At 41.9% G+C, this 23097-nt stretch overlaps 1 protein-coding gene across 8 annotated transcripts in view; it reads right to left on the bottom strand.

The window, feature by feature from the left end:
* Positions 1 to 21933, bottom strand: part of MYO1B (myosin IB) — a 112414-nt gene extending 90481 nt beyond the window's left edge. For 3 of the 8 annotated variants that reach the window (XM_051623221.1, XM_051623219.1, XM_051623220.1), the window contains exon 1: positions 5474 to 5614. In XM_051623221.1, the coding sequence (XP_051479181.1) occupies positions 5474 to 5608 (135 nt within the window). In that variant the 5' untranslated portion in view covers positions 5609 to 5614. Of the gene's footprint in view, positions 1 to 5473; positions 5615 to 6053; positions 6073 to 6810; positions 6829 to 15242; positions 15373 to 21629; positions 21649 to 21844 lie in introns of those variants that run through there. The other 5 variants (XM_051623215.1, XM_051623218.1, XM_051623216.1 and 2 more) reach the window with 5 other exon arrangements.
* Positions 21934 to 23097: the final 1164 nt, after the last annotated feature.

Here is a 23097-nt window from a genome sequence, read left to right on the forward strand (position 1 = left end):
CACCTGCCACTCCTCAAACTCCCAAAGGAAAACGAGGAGTTTAGGCTGGACTTGTTGGATAAATACAAGTAAATGCAGTGAAGTAGAAGACAGCACAGCCAGGTCTGGCAGGGGGATCCATTCTTCTGCGTGTTGCTGCAGGAGCAGCAAAGGCACTGACCTGCTACTGACAGGCATGCACGCAGCTAGGGTGTACCCGAAACCACAGGGAACAACAACCCTCTTCAAAACCCAACAAAGGACTCCAGCTGACCTCAAAAACAACATCTCCGAGACCAACAAGATCATGCTGACAGTAGAAGGTAATGAAAGTGACAATAAAATTGAACTTCAATGACCGCTCGATCATATCACAATGAAGATTTTCTCAGCAAGCTGCATTTATGTATCCCAATACCACAAAACTCTGTTCTTCACAGCAGAGTGACATAGAGGGATGGTGACACAAGCTGATGCAGGTCAAGACAATTGGTCACATTCACATAATTCTGTCCTCCACTCTATTCTTCCAAATGTAGCATCCGGAATACCAGGCACCAGCACAGCAGGAACAAAGCTGCTATGTTTGACAGCAATTCAGAAAGCTACCAAATACTGTAGGGCAGCTGAAAAAGGAATGAATCAGTAACGTAGACATAATGGAGTGAAGTCAGAAACAAAAAGGCTACCCCTAAAAATATCACAACAATTGAGATGAACAGGAAACAGTTCAGTCTGGGAAACCAGCACACCGCTATAGCCACACCACCAGAAGGCAGCCACAGGGATGCTACCTCAAACAGCTAACTTTGAATTATTATACTGGAATGTCAAATATTTAATATTGCAGTGATAAAACAACATCTGTTCAGTACCAGTTCCTGCCCAAAGCAGCCTACAATCTCCACGCACAGAAAACACAAATTAAACACTGACATAAGAGAAAGATTCTGTTTTGTTGGAAGAACAAAAAGCAAGCAAACAAACATTTTGTTGTAAGCAACAAAATGTTGACCTCTGCAAATTTGGGAAGGCTTCAAGAAACAACGTAACTGCAGGGAAAAATGTGCAGGGCAGCAGAATAAAGCAGTCTCTGGCCTCTAAAGGCCTACGCAGCACCACTCCCTTCTAGACTCCTCTTGCCTCCCTTGCCACATCCACCCGCCTCACAAAACAAGCCCAGGACAAAAGTAAGTTTCAGACCAATAATTATACTGCAATTTAACCCTAATGTCTACCACTCATGAGTCACTGTAGACATATAGACACATATAGACAGATGCCCCTCTCCCCTTTGACAGTATCCCAAAGAGGCTGAGCGTATTTCAGCCAACTTAAAAAAAACAGCCATAAAAAACCAAACCAACTTGAAGGAGGGAGTTTAACGGAACGAGACTGAACTCCTCAGTGACATGCAAACTGAATTCTATGAGTGTATTTGAAGTTTTCCATGCGGTCTCTAGGTCACACACTTTCAAGACACAAACTGCTACCTGGAACCTTCAAATAAACACCATTGTGGGTTTTTTCTGCTTGTTAACTCCATTGGCCCTAAGCCACATTCTTCTCTGTGAAGTTAAGAAAAAACTCTCACAGGCTTTTGTTACTGATATTTACCAGAAAAGAACTCTTACAAAAAAGCAATGCAAATGTTATCAATGAAAAGTTTAAGAGCTGCAAAAATACTATAACTAACAATTACAGCTTTTTAATGAGATCTTTCTTGGTCAGACATACCCCCAGCCATTTCCAGACATGACTAAACTCTAAGATTCCCATTTCCAATTAACACGTGTGTTACCCAATGAGCCGTCCCCCCAAAGCCACTCAACATGAGATTACTGCAGAATCTGATAGTCTTTAGTAGAATATTTGGCCAAATTCCAGCTCCACCAGCCTTCGTGCTTATTTTTACAGGCACAGCTTCCAGCTGTGCTCCTGGTATGCTACCTAACACCCAAATCCATTGAAACTTTCCCTCAAATACACATAAAATTGAACAACAGGCAATCAAGCTACAGTCTGTTCTCTAACTAATCTAAGGATTACTCTTATCACCCTGTTTGCACTGTGGCATGAAATTTCTGATTTTCTTGAAGTGCTTACAGTGACAATGCCCAGGGTGGTACAAGGAGAACTGTCAGGGAGTTCAGATTTGAATGCTCTTGCAAGGGGAGCTCTTGTGGACAAGATGTGGAATTTCAAAGGGGTAAATGCCAGCTGGCACAGCAAATGGACCTTGATCTCCACCATCAAACATAACTACAGGGAAAGAGATTAGAAACGACAAAAATTATATTCTCTTCCAGTGAAATGAGCCCATTTATCTTGTCATCTTTGGCTATGAAGAGAGATTTGGCACTGTTCTCTGATGGCTTGATCTGACTCTCACATTTACCTATCAAGACTGACTAACATGATTGTGCAGCATCTGGCCAGTTTTACAGCATTTTCAAGGGTATCTGTGTTGCAGGTCTCATACCTCCCAACAAACCCCTTTGCAAATTGTAGCTGCCACTCAGTTTAAAACTAACATATGTAGCACAGGCACAGCCACCAGACTATAGAAAACTGCTTAGAAACTGATGTTGCATAAGCCCTGGTTTACTGCTGTAGCAACATTTCAGTCCATTCACACAGATTCAGTTTGATTTAGTTTTTCACACTTGGATGCAATTTCTAGCAATGCTACTACAACAGGGCACTGACATGAGGAATTAACTTAACCCCACAACTAAGCCATGAAAGGACATATCCATTCCTACTGCACTCTGAAAGGATCCTGAGAAGAAGAAATCTGCAGTCATTGTTAAGCACTAAGAGTAGCCCTTCAGTAGTCCAATTTGGTACCCCCAGGATAGCATGCAAACTACAGATTTTACATGGTAAAATAAACATTACTTCCAGATGTAACAAAGGCTTCATTGTGCTCAGATGAGTCTAAAAACAGAAATGCAGAGTGTAGTTTTCATGAGAGAAGTTTGGGGGGAAGAGAGTGGATGGCAATAAGGAGAAAGGAGGTAAGAGTTTGCACTTGAAAATTAAGGTGTGGTTGTTACTGTGAGGACTGTTCCAACTGTTACTGCTTTAAAAGTTTTCTAAAATATGTCAACAATTACACGAAATTTGCAAGGCAGCAAAACACAATGGAAAGGAGATAGTGTTCCTCAAATGATTTGTTAAATAAAACCACACGGCACCACAAACTAAGGAGCTTGTATACTTGGTAGCAGCATGTGACATAGACAAACATCTATTCTTTGCCCCACTGATGTAGTGAATGCTTTAAAATACTTGTAAAGGTCTGCAACATTTTGCCTTCATACTGTGGATTCACAAACAGTACTTGTAAGAACTTAAAAAAATAAATCACACGATCAAAGAAACCAGAAGATAAAAAGGGTATGTGCTAGTGCATCAAACTACAAGGGAATGATTCAGGAAAAAAACAAAACAAAACAAAACAACCCCAACCAACCGACAAACCAGCAACAGCAAAAAACCCACACCAACAAAAAAGCACCAACAAAAAATCCTTTGGTTTTAGCAGCAGCTCACACTTCTTGTCAATAGAGCATGTTTAAGTATTAGGCTTTCCCCCCTGCAAAGGCAAAGGATCCTCCTGCATTGCAAGAGGAAAGTGACAGCTTGTATATCACCTCCTGAAGCTCCTAACACAGCTAATTACACTGCTTGTCACTGCCAGGCCCAGCTGAATCAGAAACTGGGGAAATATACACTTCTCTGTCACTGTCTCAAAGAACTGAGTGCATGAACATGCTTGTCAGCTAGTACATAATAGCAGATTAAAATAAAACAGATTATCCATTTGTCATTCAAACTGATTTCTTAAAGAAAAAAAAAAGCTATCCAGTCTAAACTAAGTAGGAACATGTAATTAAACACTTCGCAATCCATAATAGTTTACATTTATAGAGTTAACCCTAAAACCGATGGGAAACAAGTTTTCAAGCCACGGGCTGATAAAAACACTGAATTCTGCAAGAGCTGCTGAATACAGAAGAATTGCCAGAAGCAGGATGACAGAGCTGCAAAGAACCGACTGATAACTACCTGCCTGTATTAACATCTCAGGGTTATCAAGAGGGAACAGACTAAATCTTCAAAGAACAAGGAAAATATAAGTAACTTTTTTTTTTAATAACTCTCAAAGGTATCAGGAAGTTTTTTATAACCATTGGAATCTTTCTACAAATACAGGTAATTTTGGTTTCTTCTCTAACAAGGCTTTAACGGATACCAAGAACCCTCATCTTACTTTAATTTTCTGGTTAATTTAAAATTGTTAGTCCAAACTTAAGGAACAAATAGGTGGAGATGATACAATAGCAGAAGGGTGGAACTGTGTATTACCAAACTAATGCTTAAAGAAAAGGGAACAGGCATAGCTGAGTAGGAAAATGACTCTGGAATAAAGATGAGGCAGACATTGAATACCAGAGGTACAAAAGCACAGACTATAACTGCAGAAAAAGGCAAACAAAAATAACACAGATCCTCCCATATTGGAGGATTTATAAGAAAAAATATAAAGAAACCATGACGGTTCAAATGCTTAGTAAGAAGGAAAAATATAGTCACACTGAAAATTAAAAGCAAAGGGGAAGGAGCTAAGTTATAATTAACTACAGAACACATCTGTTTGATTGTAATAAGCTGCAGACACAACTGCTTGCAGATCGTAGCTATATTTTGGCTTAAATATTTCAGCCTTACTCTTAAAAGACTTATTTTTCACCAGTGGTCTTGGAAAGTCTCTACAAATCATTAAGTTCCCACATCAGCAGTACGACAGATACAATCCTGTGCACATTTTAACAAAAATGGACTAAAGAGAGATGAAGCAGGAAAGTGAAAAGCTTAACTGGAATCACAATTTCTCTCTTCATTCCCAGTCTGTGTTTCAACTGTCAGTTCACAACATCTCTCCTGTTGATCACTACTCAGAGATTCATATATCTGAAAATTTTTATTACTTCCATGTATATCCAAGCTCACTGTTTCAGTTTCATATCCAACTATTCTAATAAACAACTTTTTTTGCAAATCAAAGGCAGCAGGCAACATATAAGCTAGCCCTAGCATATTTCAAGTATATAATGTTTCTACATCAACCTGCTTTAACATCCTGGATGTCTCTTTCCTGGTAGTGAATTATTTATAACTGCAATGTCCTCTGACAACAGGAGTATCAACCTCATTGATACTCATCAGCAGTTCTGGAACTGTTTTTTATGAAAATCAAGAGGTCCACCACATTGTGCAACAGGTAAAAGGAAAAATATCCCGGATGAAAAGATCAAATGCAAACAACGCAGTACAGGAAAGACTACAGCACAGGTAAGGTTTAAAATATCCCTTAATACAATAGATTATGCTCAGGCATTCAGTCTATGTGTGTCCTTAACAAACAAACACATACTTGAAGAATAACAACACAGCTCCTCACAGGATGCTGTTAACATATACTCACATATACTTCATTGTGATCAAAGCGCTTTTTCAGATTATTGATGAACGAATCTTCATTCAGTGGCTCTAAAAGAACCATATCTCCCACCCCTATCATGTCATCTAAAAGTGACGTCTTGACCTCCATTTTGGCCATATTCTCCTGCAAATAAAGAAATGAGAGAGAAAAAAAAAAAAAGTGAGCAAAGTTAGCTTAAAATTATTCTAATGTTTCACAGGCAATATCCAGTAACATTAGTTAAGGAACACAAGTTAAAAGCTCATTGTATGACACTGCTTTAAAATATTTTTCCAAGTAACATTCTTAGAGTTTTTCTATCTACCTAGGTAGTCCACACAACTCCAAAAAATAAACTTCTAACAGTCAACAGTGCCTTCTGGTCCACTATATATTAATTATGAAACTGCAAGGAACAGGAATAAAAATTCCAATGGGTGCCACATCCAGATTTTTTTTATTGCCCCAACACAGCATTCAGGTGTACACAGACACAAGTTTTATCAAAAGCTTCATCAACATCTCCAGCATATCAAATGGTTTAAATTTGTCAATAACCTAACCTGAAATTCAATTCTCTTACTTGCATTTCTCCAAGTCCATCAACATTTAAATGAAAATCAACTAAGTCAACTCATGCAGAGACAAACCCCACACAGCTTAATTCATAAACCCTGCACTCTTAGAGTGTCTATATTCCAGTAGAGTACTGCTCCTGGTTACATGAGCCTACCAAATCACTTCATTTCCTAACCAGAGGTATTTGGATTTATTTTTAATTTTATTGCTTAAGAGAGCCTTTTTGTCGGGCAGGAACAATCAAGCTGACCAGTGAAAATTCTGTATCTATATAACTGCAGTGCCAAGAGGCAGAAACCAGGCTTGAACCAGGAACCAGGATAAAACAAAGTAACCAAGTCTGGAAAACAAAGTATTATAGACAAAGAGGTCAAGGTCAGGCCAAAACTCAACACTAATTTGACTGTCCCAGCCTTTTATCCTTCCAATCCAAACGCTACAGAGGATTGACTAAGCTCCTCAAGAACCCCAGGCACATGGTTACTCTTTCAGCTTTCACAAGACTGAAAAATGAACATGTTAGTGGTGGCTGCAAACAGGGAAGCAGAGGTGAGAGAGGTGAGGGAACAAGCAAGACAACACAAAGTATTGCACAGCTACAGCTGCACAAACCAACAACTGCACTTCAGCAGTCAGAAGCAACCTCTCAGCTGTGAAATGCTATCAGGTTATCTTTGCCCTCCCCCAGCACTGCAGCATATTTCCCTTCTAAATACCTAATTCTAAATACCTTTTTCAAAGTACCTTTGAACAGCTATTACCTTACGCAACCAGGGTTAACTTGCCATCCTAGCTATCCATCAGACAACTCATTTAAAACAAGCAAAGCCTTTTATCTCTTGCTTCTGTCCACAACCACTGCATTATTGCATGTTATTTTATTTATTTAATTATTTATTTTTGAGCAGTGAGTGACATTTGAGGGACATTAGATCAAGACTTAAGTCATGTTTGATGTTTCTCCAAATTCAACGAAGAGAAGGGCAGCTCCACAGGCAGCCAACGGAAGTGATACAACAAGATCCCCAAAACCTGAACCGAGCCTGGGAATTACTAGAAATTCACATGGAAATGCAAAAACACTGCTGAACTATGATAACCAACCAAAGCTGAGTCAACTCTGCTAAACAAACAAAACAGCATTTATTTTAAACAAAAACACTGGACAAATATTTCTGTAGAGAAAGATACTTTTATTCTTAAAAGTTCACCTCTCAGAATCACCAGAAAAATTTTAAACATGCACAAAATCTTTTCAGAGGTAACACTTCAACTTCTGTAACCCATTAAGGCAAATTGTTTAAACTACCAGTCTTGTTCCAATGACCTAATTACTTCTCACACATCAGCTAATGCTCAAATAATTTTTGAAGGCTGGAAAAAAAAAAGTTCTTCTCAAGTATGGAAATTACTAAATATTGGTTGGGGGGGAGGGGAGCAACAAAAAAAAGCCAACATAAAAATCCTAATATGGGCAATTTCAACATAAAATTTCAGTCTGAAGTAGTATACCTCATCTACCATTGTGAAATTACATACCACCTACCACACTCCATGCATCACTGCTCAGGAATTTCAAGACCAAGAGCAGCCAAACCCACCAAGAACATTCATGTATTCCCAAGCTCAGGGGCACATTTTGCAGAAGAGATGAACAAAGACATGGTATCTACCACTAAAAGCTGCATCAGAAAGTTGTATACAAATACTTATTTATTAATGTATTTGAAAAGTCCCATTTTATGGTCAAAGGGTAATTTTCAGCTTGGTTTTGTCCACAGCAGTTTAACAACATACTGTGGTTAAATCATTCCCTTTAACATGAGAGCTAGAAAATTTTAGAAACATAGGTGATGAAAAAACTGGACAGTATGCCTAGACTTCTTGTTTTGCAATGAATCTGCAAAGTCATTTCCAATTGTTTAGCTTTTGCAAAATATTCATTAAAGATTACCTTACACACTGATGTATGATGCAAGAGTACTCTGCCACACCAGCGTTGCTAGCCCTCACTTTGGTGGAATCCAATTATTAATCTCTGCTCGGGTTTAGCTAACAACAAAGGAAAATCTGGCAAGCTTGTGGAATAATTTGATTGCCTATCTGACATAACACGTGGGAAAAAAAGTACCGTTAAGAAAAGGCAATGTTTACACATATATTGAACAATTAGATTTAATTTTGTCAATTGTCTTATTTAGTCCACTAGAAAAATGTAATCAAAGTTCACTATATAGTGCTTTGAAAGCACCAAATTCTAATTTTAGAAGTAGCTTAAAAAAAACCCACAAAACAACAGAAACAACAAACTAAAAAATCAGCACACTACACAGGGAAAATAAATAAATAAAGTAGTCAAATATTTGCTACACTGCAAGGCTAAACTTCACTCAAGACTTTTAGCTATAATCACTAAGCTCAGAAACACAATCCAGATCCATCTCCAAGTATCTGTATTTGCCATATTTTCAAAGGCTCCTGGCAGCTGGAAATCTTCTCCCAGCAGTGCTGGTGGCAGCTTGCTCACCACAATCTGGAGAACACTACATAAAAATAAGGGCTTCTCCCTATATATGCTTTTATCATTTCTAAAAAGACTCAAGTTTCTCAAGAACCATTTTCAAGAACCAGAACTACGGGAAGGATGGGACTAAAAACTCTCCCAGTGTCTGAGAGCTCAGCCATGACTGTAACCAAGGCTGTGCTGGTGAGAGATCACAAGCAAACAGGGAATTAGGCTGGAGAAAAGAACCAGAATGGGTTGTGTCCTTTTAAACAAGGAAACCTCCAGCTATTTTCAAATTAAGATTGCTGAATGGGAGATGATATATGGAGGTACTGAAGTGAGGCTCTATTTCAAACTGGAAATTCAATTAAAAGTAACCTAAAATTGTAAATGGTACCCCTCGATTGACCTAATAAATGGCTTTTGTGACTGTAACATCTCATTCTGTTGGCATTAAGAAAAATGACAGTACTGTACAGAGATTATAGCTGCAAATTATTAACATTTTAATATAGCAACAAATTAGCTCTGGGGAAAAAATAAAAAAAATATTAAAAATAAATCTAAAGCTTGCAGCCTGCAAGTCAGATTTTCTCAAATGTTTCCTGATGACTCCCACACCCACTTACCACTTGAGTTCTTCTCCCAGATTTACCTTTCTTATCCCTAAAGCAAACACCAGTAGCATTGCAGAACAACTCCCTGCTCTCTAGTCATTTGTCAAATCTGTTCCTTCTCACTTTGGTCTCATATCTCAACCTGAATTCAACCGAGTGAGAACACTTTCAACACATTTCCATTCTCAGAAAAAAGAAGAAAAAAAGACTATTCAGTAATCCTTCACATCTGTTTTATGTTGGACAACATGCTCGGGAGGAGAAGGGCTGGGCATGTTACATCTGTAAAATGCTTTTATCCACACACTCCCACGTTACACGCAGCCTTTTAAAACACAGTCTGTTGTACCTACTACTTGCAATGCCTGGGATTGCCATCCAGTTAGGCCAGTTGAATCTAAAACCTTCTTGTTTCTCTTGGCCCCAAGGATGGCAAACTAAAAATGACACTGTTCTGCAGCCACAGCAGTCCTATCCTCAGCCAATCTGAAACAAGAGCTAATGAAGACTATAAATAGAAGATGATACAGAGAACAGGCAAAACCTCAAAAGCCTTGTCCAATTAAGTTCACACATTCTCTAAGGGGGAAATGAAGTAATACCTCATTATTGGAATACAGCATGTTATGGAATTGTCCAAGGTTTTCCACATCACCCTCATACTGTAAAAACAGCAACATTTGTCACCAGCTTCCTACAAATGTGCAGTCCTTAGCACACATCTGCATTTGCTGCATTGGAATTATCACCGGCTGCAGAGGTGACTTATTTATCTTCTTTCGTGGCCTTGTTAGAAAAGGACAATTTCCCTGCCATCAAAATTGTCACAATAGGAGCACTGGCATATGTTTCAGATCTGGCTATTAACAAAAAAAAAAAAAAAAAAAGCCTTTGGTTTTACTACCACCAACTCACTGTAGGAAATAACCATCTTTTTCTTTTATAAAAGCTAATGGGGGACAACCTGCAGCATCAGTAATTCAGTATCAGAGTTCAAACTGATTTCGTGTTCCAAGCCTGATCCTGAGCTGTAATTACGCTTGCCCACTCGTTCCCTTTCTCTCTGTCAGGGAGCAATCAGCCCACACAGAGCAGGGACACCGAGAGGCCACTGCTGCAAAAAGCAGCTAGGGACAGAGGGCCATTACCCTAACAAAACAAAACGGGACTACAGCCATCTTGTACTACTCATGACAAGCCTAAGTACCAATTTAGCAAGAGGCAGGATTTAAATTCACCCTGTTCTGCTGCCGAAGAAAACCCTACATATCCCTGGTCTCTGACCGATCCCCACTAGACACAAGTTCCTTTGAAACACCTTGTGCTGGTTCACCAGGTCAAGGGACAGACTCTGCAGCTGAACTACTATGGTGCCCTTTCCACCCACAGCTAGATTTCCCTGACATCAGCATATATAGAAAAATGTTGGTATCATCCAAAGAAAATACTTGCTATGCCTCCAGACCCCCAAACTTTTCGAGCTCTGGATGCTCCAGGAGAGCAGTGCACCCAGCACTTCCTTTCCACTGTCTGCCAGGAACACCAGTACCCTCCTGCCCAGCTGTGGCTGCTCACAGATGGTGCTCTGCCACCACCAATGTGCTGAAGAAAACAGCATCATGGTGCAGCCCACAATTTCTTCCTGCAAGAAAATGGACTTTAGAAATCTGACAGACAGATTGCAGGCAGCAATGTTAATAGATACTATGACAGCAGTAAAAGCACTCTTAACTAAAATACTTCCTCCGACTCCCCATCTTTCCTTTTGGATTTGTCAGTGTCTGAGGATGTCCTGAATTACTTTTCCTCCCAGTCCTGCTGAACAAATAAGTGTTTTTCAAACTGAAAAAAGTTTATTATTTGGGGCTTTTGAATTAGCTAACATTTCCCACATCTGACCTACCAAGCAAGAACTATTACTTGAAAGCCTTGTGCAATTAATTTCCTTTAGCGATTGAATGTTATGTATGCATACCAGATTTCTTGAGTAGCTCACAACAAACAGCTCTGGTAAATTGCAAAAGTAAAACGCAGCATTAAGGGGCATATTTGCATTACGACTGCAGGAATGTTTGCAGGCAGCATCAGCTAAATGGAAACAGCTCTTTAGCAACATCAGATTAGGAGAGCTGCGCGCCAGTGACTGCAATTTAGATGACAGATTTGTCCAGCAGAATTCCAGAGGAGGAAGGAACACTCTGCTGGCTCCAGCCACCAAACACCATGCATTTAGCTAAAGATTGGGCAACTTTCAAGGAAGAAACAGGCCACTCAAAGCACTGCTGAACAAACCGCTGCAAGTATGTGAAGCAACATCATCTCTTAGGAGTTCAACAACAAAGGCTTACCTGCAGTTCAGAAAAACTGACTGTAATAATTAGAGCTCATTAGGAACTGTACAAAATGTTCGCTGGGACATGATCTCCCACTGACATAAACAGTGGCTGAAACTTTATTAGCAGGACTCAGGTCCTTTATATAAATGGAGAGGGGAGAGATTTGCTTGTTGCTTCAGGAGTTCTTTGGCAGTCGTTGGGGAGGTATTGTTGGAGTTTTTGTGGGTTTTGGGGGGTTTCAGGCAGGTTTTTTTATTTTCACACCAGTTTGGTTGCCATCAACATTAAGCAGTAATTAGTTGTTATCAATCCCCCAAAAGTGAGAGAGATGCCTCTTCCGTGCCACTGTTTGTGCCCTTCATCACAAAGCTACACACCTCACTCCTATCACATAAAAGAAGCACCTCACCACAAAACCAAAATAACCGAAGCTATGCATGCAGAAGGTACAGTTTTGCCCTTCTTCTCTTCCCTAATAAAAGACTAATTCATAAGCCTGAGAGAAGGAGAAAGGGGCTGTGTTTGCATTTCTTTAAGGCTACTTTGTTAGTTTTGCATACTAGTTTGAATAACATTGGCATGGGTATTGCTTGCTGTAAGACACCAAGGGGTATATCTATTCTAGTATTTCTACTTCATACTGCCAGCAGTTCAGTTTTCCAAATTGCTTCTAATAATTCTTTCGCAACCATAACACAAGAACTGCCACCAATAACTGCAATCAGAGGTTGATCTACTTCCTAAGTCAACATCCAGCCTTCCTTTAACTCTTCTGGGTTGGTCATATAGTCACACTACATTTTGGGAAAGGCATTTGGGCCCTCCAAAATTGCTAAGGTACCCTTCTTTGGCACTTGCTAAAATACAGTCTTTAAAAAATCAAAAGATGTTTGGTGATCCCTTTTCACCCTGCAGAAGTTCCTTTACATTTTGAATTACATTAACAGGCCTCAAGGATGATAGGTGTAGAGTAGCCTTTTCTGTATCTGATTACTCTAGAGCCTGAATATATTTTTTTTCTTCTTTTATTTTTAATTGCTTTTGTTTAATCGGGAGATCACCCTGGGCATTTTCAATGCATCTGGAAATAGGTCTTCACTAACAAGGCTGTTCATAGTCCAAAATTCTGGTTAAATTCCCACTGACTTCAGCAGAAATAAAATACATGGTGGTTTCATACAATTAGGCTTTTCTTAGTCATTGTCTAACCACAGAGTTTTATAATCACTCCAGGTCCACATCTACAGAAAGGGATAAAATATTCAGGAATAAAGAGTGTTTCTTTTTAGCACATACCTTGCTAAGATTCTCCTGAATCTTTTTCAAAATATGGAGCAACATGTGAATGCAAAACCAAAAGCTGTCAAAGATCCTGCCTTCTTCCCCTAAACCAAAGACTAGATTTCAGACTCACAGTGTTCTTTGGACAACATGATTTTTAAAAAGTTGTTTGTACAGTACATTCTTAATAAATAATTAAATAAATGATTTAGCTTTTACTACTGGATATCCAAACTCCACTAAGCAGGAGGTGCCCTTTTAAGCTGATTATCTTCATCTTTAAAGCTGGCCGCTTGAAGTTTTCTGCCAATTTTTTGGGATCCTGCCCAATTCAAAGGTTATGTTTGCATAGCTGTTGCAGAACAGAGGCACAAAACCCAAGGTAGCACTTATTTATTTTGGGGGATCTTCTTTGTTTGTTGTGTGTCACACGCCAGTAGCTTGCTACCACACCAGAGTCTGCACTCAAAAGATCCCCCAGCAGCAGATGCTCACAAAATACTATTTAAAACAACCAGCCCTCACAAAGTGAAAACATTTCTTTCAGCTGAGGTTTCACTCCTTTTGGAACAATCCAGCAATCAAGTGTAATCTGTACCTTTCATTTCTACTTTTTTTCAGTAGGGTTTTTACTTCTCCTTCCACATAAGCACACAGGCATGGAGCAAGTCTTGCTCTCCTCAGCCAGCACAAACCACACATCCCCGACACAAGCAAGGCATCTGCTCATGGTGAGGCAACTGGAGTAAATACCAATTAACATCATGTTAGTATGGTGGGTATTAAGAGATGTCTTCAGACTACAGGGTTAAATACCAGAGTAAACACTAATCTTCTCCACAAATGCTTGTGTGCATGGCCTGTTAAGTAGTCAGTGATAAGCCTGGAAGATATGCAGAATATGAAATAAAGGAACAGGTAACACCACAGCTTTGATTCAGCTGCCAGCAGCGGAAGGAAATGCAGCCACAGAAAGCCATCATGGCCACCACTGAGCCAGACTTAAACTGGCATGGACAAACACAAAGCAAAGCAGGAAGTCCAGGAAATCCATATCCCTAGAAGAGGCATTGATCTACCCACCACCAAGCCAACCACAATAACTGAGCACACCTGTAACTCCTACAGCAGCTGGCAGACACTGTTGCACTCACAGAGTTCCCCAAAGCAAGGTCCAAGTTTCCATGCACCATGTTCTCTTCCAAGCAGCAAAAGTCTGGGTACAGCTGAAATTTGTATGGCTGATATTTCCACACCATTTACTTTCCTTTTCCATTTAAAACAGAAGGAAAACAAGTTGCCTGACTACCACCACAGAGATCTTATTCTTGCCCATTGCAATTTTCCCCTGCTGGAAACCTCACCTGATGGGTTCCTTGTAATACCTCTAAATAATATTTGGAATGTTCTTAGCATAAGATTTTACGAAAATAAGACAAATCATGCTAGCTCTACATGTCACGGTCTACATTCTACTCTCTTATACATGCCTAATGTTGAATTTCATTCAAAAGACAGATGAGTAAAGGACAACGGGATAGCTAATTTTCCACACATCTGTAAGAGCAGGCAGGAGAGGAGATCTAAGCATAAGGGTCCCATCAAAGACGTGGGCTGCAAGAAGAACAAACACCTTATTAAGTACCACAGAGCCACTGCAGAAGAATAGCCTCACAAAATTCCATAGCTGCAAGAATACCTTCAAATGGAAACTATTGCTTCTCTGTAAGTTTGGTCCATCTCTCTCCACAAGAGCAAAACCTGCAGGAAGTCAGACATGATAAATCCCGTTTCTCCCAGGACTAGCTGCCAAGGTAACAGAACAATGCAAGGTTTCATCTACAATTTGTCATCCCTGTCTATTCTGTATATCAATTTCTCTTCAGCAAAACACTTTTCATGAAAAACACAGGGAGGGTGGGGGAAAAGAAAATAAAATTTTGGATGCAAGTGTTGCAGGAAAAAGAAGCAGTATTTTCCCAAACCAGGCTAAAAAAGCACCTAATTAAGGACAAATAAAGCTTAGATCAATTATGTGTACCGTTTAGACACATTTGATTATCTCAAGTGTTGAACTATATCCACAGTTTTGTCATTTTCATTATCAACAGTCATTTTCAGCAGGACATCTGAAATCGCATTATAAAAGTAATCAATTTTTAAATCAAGGTATCTCCAGCTATTCCTCTTTCTCTTATCAAGAGATATCTCAGACAATGAGATCAGTTCAAGAAGCTGCATTTCAGCACACAATAATCAACTCTTGTCCAGATGTCCACGAAGTGAGAAGCCAGCAGACTGGTTTTATTAACATCTAGCATGATAAAGAAAGGCATTTCCAAATGCAATTTAACACTTTGCAGATTTAGAGAGGGACACCTTCCTAAAACATCAAGAGAAAGCACCTCCCTCCCACAGAAGGAAAACAGCAGACAGACTCAAGACATACTCACAGGCACTGAGGCTTTTTTTCGTGAGAACCATCACCTGGCAGTTGTAGGAAGCAAAAAGATCTATTCACATGGGATACAGGCAAGATTTCCCCATGTCAGAAATCTGTTACGAGGTATGAGGAGCTCCAGCTCTATCCTTGCTTGCCAAAAGATTTTGCAGGGTTTCTCCTGGAGTGAACTTTGCTTTAAGGCAGCCTTGTGCTCTTTGATCACTGAAGGTGATCTCCAGAGCCCTTTTAACTCCCGCAGCCTGACAGTTTGTGAACTGAACAATGGCAATAGCAGCTACATCTGTTCTGTGTGTTCGAGACTGGTGCCAAAACCTCTGTAACATACAATCATGACTACTATACTGCACTACTCCAGAGTGTGATTTTTCAGCCTCCTAATGTTTCATGAGAAATAATTCCTACAGTGCGCCTGATTTCTAGTCTGAATTTCATCATGTTGGCTAATATCCAATTATTCTTGCTTGCATGAATGCTATTGAGTCTTTCTTTTGTTCTTAAATGTATTTTTTCCCTCCCAGGAAAATATTTAGAGAGGATTGTCTCGTGCTCCTCATTCTGAATAAAGCATAGCCACTATTGCTCATTTTCCTCTCAGTGGCTTCCCCATCTTCCTGACCACCCCAATAGTCCTTTTCTGCTCTCACTCCTGTTTGAGCCCATCTTTGTTGAGCAGAGTTAACCAAGGCTGTACAGAGGACTCACAGTACATCACGGCAGCAATATTTCCTCACCACAACTAGGAATATTCCTTCAGAGAGAGGGATTCATTGTAATTTTCACCCCTTCCATGACTCTTTTCCTTCTCCAAAGCTTCACCTGGAATCAGCACTCCCCTTAGCTTTCCCTGCACAACTGAGCTCAAATGCTCCATCAGTTAGAGACCTACTCTCACTAGGAAGGATCTCCAGACATTCAGTAACCAACTGGGTACTAGTTTAGCTGTAAGTTTAACTACTCCCAAAAATTATCTGCCTTTTAACCCCTACCATCTCCCTTTTGACCTATCTCCAAGCCTCTCTTGATGAGGAGGTAGAGCAGATGGTATCCCTGCCACAAGTTAGACATCCCAGGTATTCCTCCATTCACAGTGGTTAAGCACAAGTTCCACTAGACAAAGCTTTTTTTCTCCACCCTGGAACATGAAGCTGTAGCAAAGCTACTTGACGGATGGCTAACTGGTCCTCAGGGTCCCAGAAGAAACGTCCCATCTTCAACTCTCAGCCAGCACCACTAGTGCCTCTCTGTCAAGCTGCTTATTTGTTTGGGCAAAGGAACCATGCAGAGGATTAATACCACCTTCCCTCCCTTCAACAGCTCTCCTCAAAGCTGAACTAACTTCTCATTGCAGTGCCATCCAAAGAGCCTTTATGCAATAAGGGCTTTAACAGTACCACTTTGATCTAAAAGGACACCCTTAACTGTCCTACAAACTGTTTTAACACAAAAGCATTAAAATACAGAAAGTGCAACTTCCTTTGTTCGTGCTTTCTCAAGATACAAAATTCAACACATTATCACCCAGTGGTTTTCTCGTTTCTGAGGTGCAGGTTTGCAAACATCAGTGGAAAATGTTAAAGCACAGCATCAGGGTATTACATGTGCTCCATTGTGCATAAAACTGGGTTACCTTAAGGCCAAGACTTCACAAAGATATTCAAGCATCAGCATGCTCTTGTAGACCTCAAGGAAGAACAAACTCCATAAAGAATCCTGCAGTTTAATTACTCTTATTCCTAATTCAAAGTATCCCCAGTAGGACTTTAGAGCATACAAACTATTGAAATCATGGGAAATTACAGAAAAAGAAGCAGAGAGTGCAAAGCAAGAGCTTGCAGACAGAACATATTTGTGGGCCCAGGCAACTTGTACCAATGCTGACCAGGCTGTGGTCACAAACTCACTGCTTTCTGCTGACAGTAGGGAAAAAATTAGTCTCTCCTTGCTGCCTGTATTTAGAAAATAAATAAATCAACAGCAAGTAATTCTGATTGTACAGCAACCACCAACCCTTCTGCTACTCAGCACCTATTCCTAATTATCTCTTCTTTTTTTCTTTCCTGTGAGCCTTTTGTTTCTTCCTGGTACCTTTTCTTTTCATGGTCCTCTTGCCAACAGTGTAAGGATTTCTGCTAACCTAAGACCCTCATAAGGACTGCTGCCTCTACATGACAGGGAGAACAAGGCAAAGTTTATCAGTACATTCAACACCAAAGCAATTTTGAGGCAGTACTGCACAAAGTCAAAAACAAGGCAAGTACCTAAACCCTCAAGACACACCCACTCCCTACCCTTGTGCAAAGGAGAAAAATCTTTGTGACAGTGAATGTTTCTCACCCTCACTCCTCAGAACTCTGGGTATTTGGATTCCTTATCTTGGGCCTTCAACTTGTTTGCTGAAACATTACATCTGGCTGCTTAAACCAGAGGCCACCTATTGATTGCTCTCAACCCAAAGGCTGGAGCATCAGTGTGTGTGCATGCATTTTCTACTGGAAAGAAAAGATGCAGCTCTAACCTCTGGGGTCAACTTGCATCTGTAAAAGGAGACTTGATAGTATTTCTTGGTCTCTGAAACAGCATTTTGAAACTCCAGTCTTTCCCACTGCAACACTTTCATCACCAGTGACTTTGCTAACAGACCTCAAATACATCAAGAAATGGACGAAGGTTTACTCACTGAAACCAAATGGGAAATATCCCAGTAACAACGAGTTGGGAGAGTAAAAAAGAGTAAGTGTCTGCATGGTTTTCTCTAAAAGATTTGTCACTAGCTCTTTGCATGGAAAAAGACAATTTGGATGGTTCTAGCCCTGCAGCTGGATGATAGATTAGTCTAAAATCACAAGTCTGCAAGCAACTCCAAAGACTCTACAGTTACTTAAAAGAAAGGTAGGCAAAAGCTATGAGAAGCTGCTTGGTTTTACAAGTTTTTTCAAACTCCTATCAAAGGACTAAAAATGGCAGGAGTCACTGAAAACGGCCATGCATTCTATAAAAGTTTTACTCAAAGAAGAGCCTCTCACAGGCCAGGCTGGTCCCTGAGGATCAAGCCACACATTTCACAATTACCTGCCTTCCAGATGCAGGAAACGATTGCAACACACACAAGACACCAGTGGCTTCTGGAAGATGTGAGACAGGTACCAGAAAAAAGTAAAGAAGCAGAGGTCACTTGGTTAGAGACAGCTTAGCAGGAGACTAAAGGCAAAATGAGGAGGTATTGGTGGAAAGAGCTCACATCCTTAGTGAGGGATAGAAGCTGGGAACACCAGACAGGGTCACAGAGAGTCTTCCTTTATTTGCTCAGTGAGCAGAGGTACTTCTCCTACTGAAAGGGAGAAACATCTACTATATTTCTTTTATATATTCTTACATGTGTGAAGGGACATGGAAAACTTTTCCTCTTCCCTCATCTTTCTCCCCCAAGATGGTGCTTATACCTAACAACAAAGACAGAGATTCTGGTCTCCACACTTTGTTCAGACACCAAAATCTGGAGTCATACAAACTAAAAGAGCAGAGCTTTCAAAATCTACAAGCAAATAGGGGCACAGCTGTAAGGAACGGAAGTTTTGAGACTAATGCACAAACCCACCAAGGAAGATTTAAAAAAAGACCCTTGTTGCAGCTCCTCTTTAGCTTTTTATCCTCTTTAGCTGCTACTCTACCACTTATGACAGTTGCAGCCTTTCTACTACTATCCCATCAGCACACAACAAAAATCCTTACTTTTTCTTTCCCCTCTTCATTCTAGGAACTGCAAAACAAAAGAACATTACTGATATTCTTTACTGCTTCTTTATGAAAAAGCATGCCTTGATGTTAGGTTATACATGAGAAATCAAGTTCTGGTTTCCTTCTTTTTTGGAGGATATGAGCACAGAGGTTACATAAGGGTGTAATAAGAGCTGTTACTTCCTTTCCCCCTTGAAGAGAAAAAGCTGTGGATCAGGTTACAGACTCAAGGGCTGGCCATCATGCAGCATTCCTAATTTTTTTGCCAGTAGTCTCCCAACAAACAGGAGAAGCTACTTAGATGGCTTTGTGAATTTAAAAGAGTAAGTACATAGGTATTAGAGGAAATAAACCAAAACACCTCTACTTTTGTCTTTCATCAAACTCAGGAAATTCCCCAAGCTTGATGCAAACAATCACTCAAGTCACCATTTTCCATTTCAGTTTGTTCTTCATTAGCACAATAAAAGGGATGAATGAAACATAAGGCAACATTTATAAGATGGTCTGACACACGAGCTGCACTAAATAAGCTTAACCAGAGCTCTTACCCTTGGTGGGTATAGTAGCATTTGTCCCAGGTCTGCACACACAAGGCAAACGAAAGGAGGGAAAGCAGAGTGTCTGAATTGGCCTACACAAGCACTAGGCTGTTCTCCAAACTGTCCCACTTGAGCTTTCTTCACCTTCCTCTCTGATTCCCAAGCCACTGCTATTACTGCTGCTGAAGGCAGATGAGATCAGACTCCAACACAAGGAATTTCTGTTCCCACAGAACTCAGAGAAACCGGATGATCTCAGAGGATCATGTGAAGAAAGTCCATGACACTTCCATGAGGCAGAGTATCACCAGTATCTTGCCAGCAGTTTCTTAAGAGTGTACAGTGGGAAAAATTAATAGCTTTGCTTATGTTTCCAATTTCTCTTTCCCACTTCCTCCTCTCATTTGCCAGACTTTTCCCTTCCCCCAGAAGCACTAGTCGGCTTGAAATGTACATTTGCCCTTCTAAAGTGAGTTACATCAAGTCTTGCACAACATTTTAAAGGGCTAAATTAAATTCCCATGCCCTGGCATTGTTTCCTCATGGAGTTCCTCCCCATGGATGTGATTTAACAAGGTCTCTTATAAAAAAAAAAAACAAAACACAAAACAAACTGTAAGAATAAAAAAAAAAAAAAAAAAGAGGTAAGTTTCTGTGATCTAAGATGCTTTTGTGAGTTCTTTCACCTCTGCCTTGTGGAGCACCCAATCTGTTTGTGGCGCTCATACAGAGCCAGAAACTTTGAAGACGCTTATCAAATACAACACCGAAAAACACCAAATACATTGCTACACAATGGTAAATGACAAGGTGAGTGGTGAGCACTGGATGCTACTCTGGGAATAACGGGAATGCTGCAACTCCTACACCTTCACACAGAATCAAGCCAGAGGCAGTTCACTGCAGTAAGCACCAAATTAAAGACATTCTTAAACTCGAGTCTGGGACAACTGGAAATAGAAACACATAAAGAGAAGAACGTCATTACCTTTAATACCTCTAAAAGCAGCCAAGCACTGAATACTACTTTAGCAGATGGGTCAGGCTGTTTCTGTTCCCTAACACTGCACACTTTGGGGGAAAGCCTTGTTTTTGACACGGGCCTTGACAAAGTGATGATTCATCCAGGGAAGCATGGGCAGCTTGTTGCCAGCCTTAATTCACAATTAACAATAGGACAGCCGGATATGGGAAACTCATGATTCAACACAAAAATTGCAGAGTCAGCCATTTTACCTGACCTTTACATCTTTTCCAGCAATGATTTCCACTCTGAATATATTTTAAATAGCTTCTCCAACATATATTTGAAGAGTAGGTAGCTTTTATTTCATTACTGTTACGTTTGCCCTTTAGGATAGTGGTCCTGATTACACAGCAATTGACTTAAACACATCGTCTGAAATGGCAAAAGTCTAAATTGCTTGAAAAAGCAAAAAGCGTGCAGGGTGCTACCTATACTGCCTACACCTACCAGACAGGTACTGCAGCCAAGCCAAGCAAGCACTGCACCCATGCACTTGGTGTCCGTACCACGCGCAGCCCCGCTGGCTGCAGGCCCTGCCAGGATGGCCATTGTCCTGCGCGGGGGAGTCTGGCTATTCCAAGGAACAAAGGGATGCCCTTCCCAAAACACGGCGGCAGCAGATGTCCTACAGCAGGCAGCCTCAGCCTCCGCAGACGCACGGTCCTAAGTAGGGAGACTACAGCAAGCTGTTCCCCCAGGCAAGCTCTTCAGGACAACGACCCTGCACTGGAAAGCCCTTCCTCAAAGTCTCTTCTCCAGAAGTTACCCGACAGCAGGATTCATCATCCTGCTCCAAGTCACCGACACTCTTCCCACGGTCCCGCCCTCCTCCCATACACGAGCCCGCTCTTTCGAGTTAAGCGAAGCCTCGCACGGACGGGAATTATTTGAGACAAAAAAAAGAAACAGATGCCACGGTCCCTCCAGAAAAAGCACACACACACACACACACACACGCATTTTAAAGGGCAAGATCCGGACGGTCTCCGCCCGTGTGCACCGCAGCATTCACGCCTGAAGTTCAGCCGCCCACAGCCCACCACCCACCACCATCCATCCACCATCCACCCACCAGATGCCAACGAAAGCCACAGCGCCCCTAACTCGCCCCGAAGCCGCCGTTTTGCCACGGGAAGGGGCGCCCGGGAGGGACCGCCGCTCCCCCCCTCCCGAAGGATCCGAGACTCCCCCAAGCCCCATCCCCGCGATGGGTCCCGTCGGGCCAGGCTGCCCACGCCGGGGCCCCGCCGGGGCGCAGCCTCCCCGCAGCAAAGGGGGCAGCCGTACCTCTGCCGCCGAAGGGCGCTGCCCGCCGTCCCGCGGCCGCCCGACGCCTCCCGCCCCGAGCCTGACGGAGCCCGGCGGAGCCGAGCGGGGCGCGGTCCGGCCCGGCCGCGCCTCTGACGGGCGGAGGCGGCGCCGCCCGCGGCCCCCGGCAGCGCCCGCCCGGCCCCGCAGCGCCCTCCGGCGGGCACCGCGCCCCGCCGAGCCGGCCCGGCCCCGCCCAGGGGTCCCGGCCCCCCCAGCGGCGCCCCGGCCCCGCGGGACCCCGGTGAGCCCGCTCCCAGCCGGAGTCCTCCACACCTGGCGGGCGGGCGGGCGTTCCACCCGTCCTTGCTCCACCTTGACTTGTTCGCATCAAACCTCTAAGCAGCTACAGTTCTTAACATCAGAGAATCGTTTCGCTTGAAAAAGAGCTTCCAGATCAAGTCCAACCCTTCACCCAGCAGTGCCAAATCCACCACTAAACCAAGCCTCTCAGCACCACACCTAAACGTCTTCTAAATCCTTCCAGGGATAGCTGGTGACTCCACCGCTTCCCAGGGCAGCCTGTTCCAGTGCCTGACAACCCTTTCAGTGAAGAATTTTTCCCTAATATCCAACCTAAACCTCCCCTGGCACAACTTGAGGGCATTTCCTCTCATTCTATCACTTGTCACTTGGGAGAAGAGACCAAGCTCCACCTGGCACAACATCCTTTCATGGAGCTGTAAGAGAGAGAGGTCTCCCCTCAGCCTCCTTTTCTCCAGGCTGAACAAACCCAGTTCCCTCAGCTGCTCTAGTTCTCCAGTTACACCCTGGTATTAATTTTTTTCTGTATAGTTCACCTTTAGCCTTCAAAAACTGGACACAAAAAACAAACAAACAAAACAAAGAGGAACTGACCTTCTTTAGCATGAAATTGACCATCCCTGACTAGCTTTCTGCAATGTTTTCAGCACCTCCTCAAAACATACCAGCATTTTAAATGGAAGCATCTGAAAGTATTTACAGCAAGCTTTGACATATCTTATCTGCCCCGCCCTGCTCCTGATAAGCACATAACCACCAGCAATATAGGGCCACTGCTCCATTGTATGAAAAGAGAGGGGGGAAAAGAAAAAACCCTAAGGGCTGCATTCATACTGTGCCTCAGCCGTTCCCTGGCCTGAAACTGGGTCTGAGGGCAAGTAAGCAGATGTTCGTCCCCACCTCTATAAACCCTGCCCAATGCACAGATGAGACAAGGCAGCACTGATATTATTACACTCTCACACTTC

This window comes from Apus apus, chromosome 6 (genome assembly GCF_020740795.1).
Source record: "Apus apus isolate bApuApu2 chromosome 6, bApuApu2.pri.cur, whole genome shotgun sequence".
Classification (NCBI taxonomy): Eukaryota; Metazoa; Chordata; class Aves; order Apodiformes; family Apodidae; genus Apus; species Apus apus.